This window comes from Scomber scombrus, chromosome 14 (assembly GCF_963691925.1).
Source record: "Scomber scombrus chromosome 14, fScoSco1.1, whole genome shotgun sequence".
Taxonomy (NCBI): domain Eukaryota; kingdom Metazoa; phylum Chordata; class Actinopteri; order Scombriformes; family Scombridae; genus Scomber; species Scomber scombrus.
In genome coordinates, this window is record NC_084983.1 from 7,886,923 (window position 1) to 7,897,661 (window position 10,739).

Genomic DNA, 10,739 nt, shown 5'->3' on the forward strand with positions numbered 1-10,739 from the left:
GCCTTTGTCCAAGGTGTAAATTACTTCCTTCCTTCTTCCTTGTCCTGAGTGTTCACCTGCCATTTTTCTCCTCCCCTGCTCCACTCGTTGTAGTGAGATACGTAATAATCCTAATACCTTAATACCATATAAAAAAACATTTTGATCCATTAAGTTTGTGCTTTTTTGCCGTTCTCGGATAACAACAGTGTCATTCTTCATTACAGTACCTCTCTAAGATTTGGAAGGGAAAAGGAAAACAAAAGGCTTAACCAATTATTCAAATGCCAAAAATAAATTTGAGATATTATAGAAACTACTTCCATTACATAGTCTGTCCACCTGAAAGGAGTTTATTATCATTCAACTGTAAAATGTGCTGAGATACGTATTGTGGTCACAGTTACAAAAACAAACTACCAAACACACTTTCAAGGGATCAAATCAAATGTGTGCTTATGTTTAAAAAAATGATTGATGTATCTTTCAGGTTTTTTCAAACACCAATATCAGTCTAGTAAAATCTGGAGCTGGCTGAGCTTTGATGGAATGTATCCACAGAGCTGAGTATGACAGTACATGATGTGAAATCATTGATCTGTTATTTGTATGATTCTGTAGATCAAAAGGGTATGAATTAAAAACAGCAATTTTTGTTTTATTTAAGTATGTTCCTAGAAGCTCTAATCTTCTAGGAATCAGATTTTTGGACCCCTAAAAACAACGTACAAAACATAGGATGTAAACAGCTTTTCATTTCCCATTAAAAGGCTAGATCAAGCTATTTAATTACTTTCTCAGAACATATTTCTAGAGCTAGAAAAAAACAACATTTTTACAGTTTCCTTTTATTGATAATTGCAAGCTGGGTCTTGTACATTATTGACAAAATGAATGAAATGTTGGAGGAAACATATTGAGATGTAGTCTGGAACTGTGCTATCTTCACATTTACACAAACTTTGCAAATGCCAGCCAATGTGTGCACGCATGTGTGTGTGTGCGCGCGCGTGTGTGTGTGTGTGTGTGTGGACGTGACTTTTCCTCGAACATCATGGAGAAAACATTTAATTCAACTCATATTTCTTAGTGTTGATATATCTGTTTTGAGGATGATTTAAAAAGTATCCCAACAATCATCATGAAAATATTATTACAAACTAAACGACTGAGAGGCTTTCACATTTTTTCAAGTATTTTTAAAATTGTTCAATAGAAAAATTCACAATCGTACTAATCCCAAGATGGCTTTCAATTATTTTTCCATCTCATACAAAGCCTGGCAATATTCTTACTTTATTGTGTCCCCCTTTGACACATCTGTTCATCAATGGCTCTTCAAATATTTGTAAAAAAGTAACTACATGGTGAACAGATGTTAATAGAGGTCAATAAGCCATAAAAGCTAAAAAAAAAAAAAAAAAAGTACACCAAGCGTGCTTTTCTGTGGAATAGAATTAGGAATGATCGATCTGTTTGCACCAGGTTTTAAAAATCAACACCCTAATAAATAGAGAAAACATTGTGTGGAATGCATAACTTATATCTATGAAGGATGTCTGTAAGTGTGATGCACAAGCGCAACCAAAAGTTTCACACATGACCTTGCTGGTGAAGTATTTCCTTTAGGATAGAGTCTGCATTTTGAAACGTCTGGTGATCCTATCGAAACCTGAACTCATCATCTAAGTCTTCTTTAAGGAGGACTGCATGTCTGCACACAGATCAATACAGTTTGATCATGCTCTCTCTGGATTTGCCGACTCCGACCCACTTCACTGAAATGAAAAATAAAAAAAGAAGAAAAAAGACAAAATGTTATTTATAGGTTTGGTAAAGCTCAGGACAGTTTGGCTGCAGTCTCTCTATTAAAAAGGACCAGTGTGTAATATTTAGTGACATATAGCAGAACGGACCTGGCAGAAAGGAAATATAATATGTATGTAATATCAAGTATGTTTTTATTTTTGTATAATCCCATTAAAATAAGAACTGTTGTATTTTTGTTCCCTTAGAATGAGCCCTTTATATCTTCATAGTAGGGGTTGACCGATATGTTTTTTTTCCCTAGGGCCAATAAAAAGTATCAATACTACAATGTTTTTACATTGTAGTATTGTGTGAGACCAGCAGTGACTACAGAGAAAGGCTGCTGCATCAGAGCCAAAGTAGCATGTATTGGCAATTGGATAAAATCAGGGTAAAAATATTGGACTATCAGCTCCACTGCCCCTGTTACATAGGGAGCTGCCCCCCCTACCACGGAACCCACCATGTTTCTACTGTTGCCCAGAACAGGCAAACCAAACACTGGCTCTAGAGAAAGTTTTTCACATTTTTTGTGATTTTTGCAGCCACTGTAGGTTATCCTACTCTCCGGGAAAGAAAAGTGAAAGGAGGTGTATTCATCACCACTGTACGTCACTAAATCTTACAGACTGGTCCTTTGATGTAACGTGTCTCTTTACAAACCTGGCACTTGCAGGAAATTCTCGATGAAACGGATGTAACTCTGTGCCTGTGGTGGTAGATCCCCGAAGCTCCTAGCTGCCTCAGTGCTGCAGCACCAGCCCGGCAACGTCTCGTAGTCCACAGACACCCGCGTCAAAACGTCCATGTTTGCTAAAAAAGAAGATCAATAACCTTGAGTGAAATATGACATTTTTGCTTACCGATTCATCAGGAGACTACCATCAAAACAGCCCTCTGTACAGCTGTATATCACAACTTTATGGTTCGTATGCAAGAATGACAGGTTTAATATTCTTCTATATAATAAGTTTCTCTAATTATTTAAAGACTGGTGCACATACAGGAAGCACTTGTAGAAACAAACCTAAATCAGGAAAAAAGCCACTTCATTAAACCTCAAGCACACTGACCACAAAAATGATAAATGTATAAGAGAAATCAGTGTGAACACGCTGGTCAGGTGCAGCTGCAGAGTCATGTGAAGCAAAAAGAAAGAAGTTATTTGATCATCCTCTGGTTTATTAGCTCAACAATAAAATTTTGCTCCATTTTGCACTACAAGCAAAGACATACAGAAGATAAATGCAGCTTTAAATCTGCTGCAAAATGGATTTTCAAAAACTAAAGATGTTGCATTTCCTGCTAGTATATGCTGACCTGTGTAAAATAAGACATTAGCCAGCATTAAAGCTGCTCATTCACCTGTTACTATAGCAGTAGCTCTGACAACAACAATCACTTTGTAATAGTAAATAATCTAGTAAATAATTTTAAATAAGAATATTTTTTTCTAAAATTCAAATGTTAGTAAACTCTGAGCTTCAAACATCAGTGTTTTAAATAAACAGTGAATTAAGTAAGAAGGTAAAATGTGACCAAACTGTAGGAACTGAAGTTATCAGATTGTTGTAAGAAAAATCTTTTTGAACCAGTTTTTTAAAGCAGCAGTGAACTTACTATGTCACAACTGTTGACTGTTAAAGCCTATGTTATTTTACTTCAATAGGAAAACAACAAGTAGATCAATTTAACATCTGAGGGGAGAATGACCTACCAGGAAAACTTGGCAGAGTTTTTCCATCAACCTTGTAAGCTATGCCCACTTTGATCTCTGACAACGTGTCCAAAATGTCCAGCTTTGTCAGGGCAATTCTGCAAAAAGAGAAAGTCGCTCTGATTAACTCTGATGGCAGTGGACAGTCAGAGCTTGTGATGAATCATATTTTTTAAACTATAACAGCAAGACCTCCACAAGTTATAAATGTGAAATGGTGTGATGATTCCTTACGCGGAGAAACCGTTGACCATGTGAGCGTATCTGACCAAAATCAGGTCCAGCCAACCACACCGCCTCCTCCTGCCCGTCGTCACACCGAACTCTCTCCCTCTGGACTGTAACATGTCTCCAGTTTCCTATGACACAAAGAGCACTGTCAGCTGTGTAAGGAAAACAACTGTTTGACAAATAAAAACGATGTAGATATAAACAATTACTTCACCCCGTCTGCTATTCTTTCCAACTTTATCGATGCAATTAATGTGGGCTGAGCGAGTGTGCCGATTACCGGTAACTCCCTTCACACACACACAGGCATGTGGTAGTGGCCCAGTATGACCACACTCCTCTGCTGTAAACCACTGAGAAGCTCTACCAGACTATATGGGTATAAAGTGCATAGCTAAAGTGGAGGAGTTATGTCTACCATCCCCACAGAGGGTTTTCCCAGCAACCTGATAGATGTGTTTAGTACTGGAATGAACGCGGAGGTCACCAAAGGCATTAACAGACTGTCTCCAGTCAAATCCTTCAGTCAGTTTGTTGACAGGTGTTTCTGAAAGAGTGAAATCCACTGACGCTTTTCTCATTAAAGAACCTGGATTACGGAGACTTCAGCAGCCAGAACATGAGATATTACTGCTACTGTTCTGTGTTCATGGCTAGTCGAGCTCATTAAATACTCACTATTTAATTTTTTAAAGTTTTTTTTAAAGTGAGATTACCTAAATATTGAATTTGTTTTCAGGTTTACAGGTGAAGTATCAGCATTAGGAGAAATATGCATCCAAACAGGTTCAGGTTTCAATAATCAAATTCAAACATTCCTTCATCAGATAAATGATGAGATTTCAGTAATATTTTCGTTATATTTTTCCATTAGCACAGTTTTAAGAGCGACCACATTTAATAGCTGCATCTGATCTGATGACATACGTCTCATTCAACTCAAAATAATAATGACTATTTTACAAAAAGCTGCTGTGAGTTCCTTAGAAGCCAGCGTGAAGAATCTGATGCTTCAATCACAACATCAATGAAACTTAAGCTTGAAATAATTTATCTCCAGTTAATGGGATCCCGCTCATCTACGCACTTACAAGAACTGATAGTTTACACATATCTATACTCACATTGTTCTGCTCTGTTGGGAAAGCACCTACACCCACGCGGGTGGTGTAAGCTTTGACCACACCGTATACTCGGCCGACGTATGACGGAGGCACGCCGAGACCGGTGCACACGCCTCCCACGGTGCAGTTAGAAGAGGTCACGAAAGGATACGTCCCTGAGCAGAGAAACATCTGTTACCCCCAGGAAGCAAAAACATCCATCCCTATTAATCATTTATTCCACAAACCCCTTGCTGCTCACCAAAGTCAATATCCAGGAGAGCAGCATTGGCTCCCTCCACCAGGATTTTCTTACTGGGCCCATTAAGAGCTTGGTGCATGAAGTACACACCATCAGTCACCAGAGGACGCAGTCTCTCTGCATATATCTGAGAAAACAGTCACACCAACACATCATGTAATTATGTACGATAGTGAGAATGTTCAGTTCAGAAAAGTTCAGTAATAAATATCTATTACAACTTTTTCACACTGTGTCATTGTTAACTGTAAATGAAAGGGGCAACAGACACACCATCACTCAAAATCACTTTATATCAGGGCATGAAAAAACTTGATTACAGCAGTGTCTCTGCATTATAGTCATATATTTTATATCTATTATCAGTATTACAATTCCAAATCAATTTTAAAAAATGATTGTGGCAATATTTTGATATCACAACAACCTCAATGCCAAAAATTAGCCCAAAAATTCTGTAATGTGTTATTTTGTCAGTACATGTCAGTTCTCACCTTCAGCTGTGCCAGTTCACCGTCAATGTCCACATTAAGTTTTGGATACATTGCCAGGAAATGATCTGCCAACATACGAAACCTGAAAGACACAAGGACAACAGAGTTTAATAGTCTGAGTAAAACCCTATGTATGAAAATACTTCTCCACACATCTATTTCACAACATGATACACAGGACAAACAGACTTTAGATATATAATGCTTTCATGAAAGTAGATGGCAGTTTTCCACTGTGCACGGCCTGTTGTGGCCACCTGCTGGCAGGAGTGATATTACACTTAAAAATAAATCTGCTCATAGGGATTAAAAAAAACAACCTATTACGCCCTTATGTCTACAAGGTCAAACCTCAAAATTTACAACAGATGCTCTTTAATTCAACTGGTATTTTGTCAAATTCAGTTATCACATTTAGGGAAGGACAAAACAAGGATGGAAACACAACTACTCTTTCAGTGAGCTGCGCATCACAGAAAAAAATAAACAAATGAGGACACTGTTTTCATGGTGGCCTGCAGGGCTAAGATAGGCATCATGTAAACCTGGCTCAAACCTGGTCAGACTTTTGTGTTCCACGTCATCCCTTCTCTCTCTCTCTCTCAACATTTCGCTAATTGTACAGAAGGCCTCTTAACTATAAAAGTATCAAAGGCAAAAACACACTAAAGATATCATCTGCATGCTGAAATAAATCCACCTTCCAGATCGTTCTGTGATTGAAAATCTCTTAAAAGTGCGAAATATTAAGCTTGACATAGAGACTCTTATCAGTGCTCCTCATCATTTGATCTAATTCATGGTCATGGATTATGTGGCAGCATTTAGAGACAATATGAAAATTAAACTAAATAAATGACAAAAAAAACACTTACTTGTCCTCAAAAACCTTGAAATCTGAGACCAGGTCACAGACTCGCAGACCGTTCCGAGCAGCTTTGGAGGAGTAGGCAGGACCGATACCCTTTTTAGTTGTTCCCAAACTGAAGCACAAACAAAAACACAAAAGTTAATCACCAGAGTGATCTATTGATTTAATAGAAAATACTTCAGCTTGACAGTTGTTGAACACATTATAACAAACATTTCACCTACAAACAGACTTATACAGTATTTAAATTAAATCAGAGTACACTTACTTTTTCCCTTCTTGTTGCTGCCGCTGCTGCTCCTGGGTGGCATCAACAGCTTGATGGAAGTTGAACACTAGAGGTGGACAGAGGTGTCTTTCAATAAAACTGCATTTTCTCAATCAAAAAAAATACGTGACAAAATGCTTACTCACCAATGTGGGCACGATCAGAAATCTTCAGTCTGTCTTCCCATCCTTGTAATCCTGCGTGAGACAACAAATCCCACATTACATGTTTATACTACAGTGAAAATCTATTGTGCTGAATTTCAGGCCTTTACACACCAGCGACGTGACAAATGACACGAAAATGCCCAACACACGCCAGTGAATATTCTGCATCAAAACTATCAAACAAATTTGCAACAGCTGATTCTGCTTAGGCTGCTTCTTTGGACAGAGACAGTGAACACAGGTCAGAGATGATGACAGTGTTTGTTAATCAATATATTGATTCATTGGTTTTATTTTCCTGGCCAACCATAGTGAGTGAGCCTGCCTGCCTGCAGTCAAACAGGTGAACTCACAGACAGACTGAAAGCTGATCAATCAATGTAGATGTAGAAAATAACACATACAGCGGGATAGTCAAACCTTCACAATCAACAGCTGTTTGAGCAGATTACACTTTGTGATTGGTTGTTGCCTTTATTCACTGTGTGAAAACACGAACTGTGTCCCAGAAGAATTTTTTCGTTGTGTAATATTCGTGTTCTGTATGAAAGTACTCATGATAAAAAACAACAGCTTGAAAAACTATTTTATCGTGCAAATGAATTGAAAGAAGAAGAAAAAAACAGTGTGTAAAGGCCTCAGCAGGGATAACAACATCCTGCAGGCTTCCTGTCTTTTAGGGAAACATCTGTTTGTTTTGAAGCCAAGGTTAAAGGTTAGTGTAAAAACACACACACATCATAAATTTGATCATTTTTTTCTAGCCTGACCACTGAACTAAACTACACGCCTACTGTGGCATGTCAAAATGTAGCTCTCATTCCTAGGAAACTTTACCTTTGCCTTTCTGCAGGTTCTTCTCAGCCTCCTCAAACAGACCTGGTAGATGTATCACCACTCCGTTGCCTGTAATGTAAAAAAAATTAACTCCTTCAATCCTCATGACAAAATTGCTTCATTTACAACTACTCAACATATTTCTAGTAACAAATAAATTATGTTTATTTGTACAATGCAGATCATCACTGTGGCTTTTTTTTATATATATAATTTCCAACCAAAAGTGGAATTACTTCAAATTAAATGGTGATTAACAAACCAGAGTAATTTAGCAAACTGAGATATTTAGACACTGGGTGTAGTTAAATTGACAGTTTACTTTTATTTACCTTTGGTTAACCTTTCGTTTCCATTATGTAACAACGTATGGTATGTATTGAGTGCTCCTATGTGTACATACAAGTACTCTCCAGTTCACCTAGTTAAAACTGATGCAGTCTAACACAACAGCCCTAGATGCAGGTTATAATGTTTTTGATGGAACTGTTTTCAGAAAGGTGTTGATTCAACTTTATGGTCATTTTTGAATGCTTTGCTTGTTGTTGAACTGTATACCAAGAACTTTCTATAACACTTAATCTACACTCATTGATGTAAATGGGCTAGACACGCATAAAGATGAACCACTCAAGAACTCAGTTTCCATACAGTCTGAACATCACAAACTTCATGAATGTAGTATTTATTGCTGTTGTACCTGATAGACTGGGAACAGATAACTGATAAGGCTGTCTGCGGTGGTTCTTGATGTTTACCCTGACAATGGTCATATACTGGTGTTTTATCCTTTATCCTGCCGCCTAGTCTGTCATCTTTCTAAATAAAAACATAGGGATTATTTTGTACCGATGAAGGAGACGGCCTTCTTGTTGAGCACTCCGCTGGGCAGCAGGTGGAAGTCATACTCCACCTTGTCCACAACCACTGTGTGACCTGCATTGTTGCCTCCCTGCAAAACAGTTCAAAACATTCAACTTATGACACAACACTGAGGGTTTATTAACACCAACAACTTTGCTGAGGACAGTCACAGCGTCACGCTCTTGTATAACATTTCAGTCTGGGTTTTACTGTACACACACAAGGGGCAAGTAATTTAGCTGATGTAAAAACGGTGTGTCCATCTTGGTCAAAAAGGCCTACAAGACTTTCATGTTTTCCAAAAGAATCCTTTAGGATTCCCAAGAAATTCTAAAACTTTAAGGGAAGAAGTTTGGGTTCTTTTAGGATTTTCTCGGTCCTACTGGAAATCAGTTTTTCCATCAGGATGTAGAGGTGGAGCAGGTCATCCACCAATCAGGAGGTTGGTGGTTCAATCCCATGCTCCTCCAGTCTGCATGTTGAAATGTTCTTGGGTGTGAGTGTGTGGGTAAACGAGCACAGAAAGATTATGGGGCACTCTGGATAGGACGCGCTGCATCTCTCCTGATGGGCAGGTTGGCACTTTGCATAGCTGCCTCTGCCATCCCTATATGAATGTGTGTACGAATGGGTGTATGTGGCATGTGCTGTAAAGCCCTTTAAGCGATAGTTAAGACTAGAAAGTATAAAATAAATAGCCCATTTACCGTTTTATTGGTTCTAATAAAATCCCTTAGAATTGCTATACATCTCTAAATGTACTATATGACTTTATTCTCTTTATAACGAAAAACATGTTTGGTTCCTGTAGGATTTTCATAGTCCTATTGGAAATTGTATTTTTTCCTAGTGTATCTTGCATATACACATAAATACCATGGGGTAACAACGTAAGGGACGGTCTCATACTTTTGGGCCCCACTATACATACATATTTTAAACGTCTTATAAGCCTTTTATTGATTTTCACAGGAACTATCAATAGGCTTGTAATTGCAACTTGCTTCTGCAAAAACATACTAACAAAAAGAAAACTCACATTTGTGCTGAAAGTGTTAAGAGGAAGAGGAACAGCTGTGTGGTCTGAGCCTTATATAACCGCTCACTCGATAGATACGGGTATCAGTGTGTGTGTGTGTGTGTGTGTGTGTGTGTGTGTGTGTGTGTGTGTGTGTGTGTGTGTGTGTGTGTGTGTATGTCGAGGTCATTAGCTGGATTCGGGGCTCATTTCTAACCCTCACTACGGTATTTAATCACTAAATAAACATTTTCTAAGCTATCATAGCTGGCACCAAACCTCACCGAGCTCCTTTAACGTTACATCCGGGAGGTCAAACATGGTTGTTGACGTCGCAGCGACTCGTGAATATTTAACGGTAGCTAGCTAACAGTAAACGGTAACAGCCTCGGTGGTGTTTAATAACAGCGACATTGTGTGAAACGGTCGGCTTGGAAGTTAAAAAGTGAAGTTAAATTAACGGAACAGTTCGGTACCTGACACCTGCATACAATATCCGCATCCATAGCGAGCAAGTCCACAACTTTCCCCTTGCCCTCGTCGCCCCACTGCGCTCCGAGCACGACGGTCACTAAGTTCGGTGGCTCCTTCGGTACACGGACGGGACAATCCGACGAGACGCTCTCCCGCAGCCGCTTAACGACCGGCTCCCCGTTCACGGAGACGGTTTCGCGTCCGTTGAGGTTAGCCATAGTGCTGTCGGATGCCATGCTGTCCTCTCTACAAACCGGAATATCGTTTTACCGCGTTTTGTTTACGTCACGGGAAGTAGCTATCTGCCGCTAGATGGCAGTGTTGCGTTTTTAGAGAAATCACAAAACACTACTATGTCAATTCAGAGATCAGTACCACGTTATAGAGGGCTCGACCTGTTGTTTTATTTGAGTAACTATGTTTTAAGGTGTATATACAATATTCTACTTTGAAGAATAATAATATGCTTTTCCACAGAAAAATCAACTATCTTGTTAAAATCTAAATATAATCCCTATCCCAAAAGATGTGTCCTACTTCACTGTAAAGTCCAATCTCAAAGTATCTGCACTGGAGGCTTCAGTTATCCACATCACACTTGCGTAAACTGACTTCAATTTGAGAATGTGTAATTCACTATTGATT

General features: G+C 38.7%; 1 protein-coding gene across 1 annotated transcript; it reads right to left on the reverse strand.

Annotated features, from left to right (window-relative positions):
* Positions 1 to 830: 830 nt before the first annotated feature.
* Positions 831 to 10,436, reverse strand: adssl (adenylosuccinate synthase, like). The gene is made up of 13 exons (XM_062433536.1): positions 10,097 to 10,436; positions 8,588 to 8,690; positions 7,739 to 7,807; positions 6,881 to 6,931; positions 6,735 to 6,801; positions 6,471 to 6,578; positions 5,596 to 5,677; positions 5,102 to 5,228; positions 4,861 to 5,015; positions 3,740 to 3,864; positions 3,506 to 3,603; positions 2,452 to 2,601; positions 831 to 1,757 (listed from the first exon to the last, which is right to left on the reverse strand). Exons 1-13 carry the CDS (start codon positions 10,328 to 10,330, stop codon positions 1,705 to 1,707), a joined length of 1,422 nt encoding a protein of 473 aa, XP_062289520.1. The 5' UTR covers positions 10,331 to 10,436; the 3' UTR covers positions 831 to 1,704.
* Between the last annotated feature and the right edge of the window lie 303 nt (positions 10,437 to 10,739).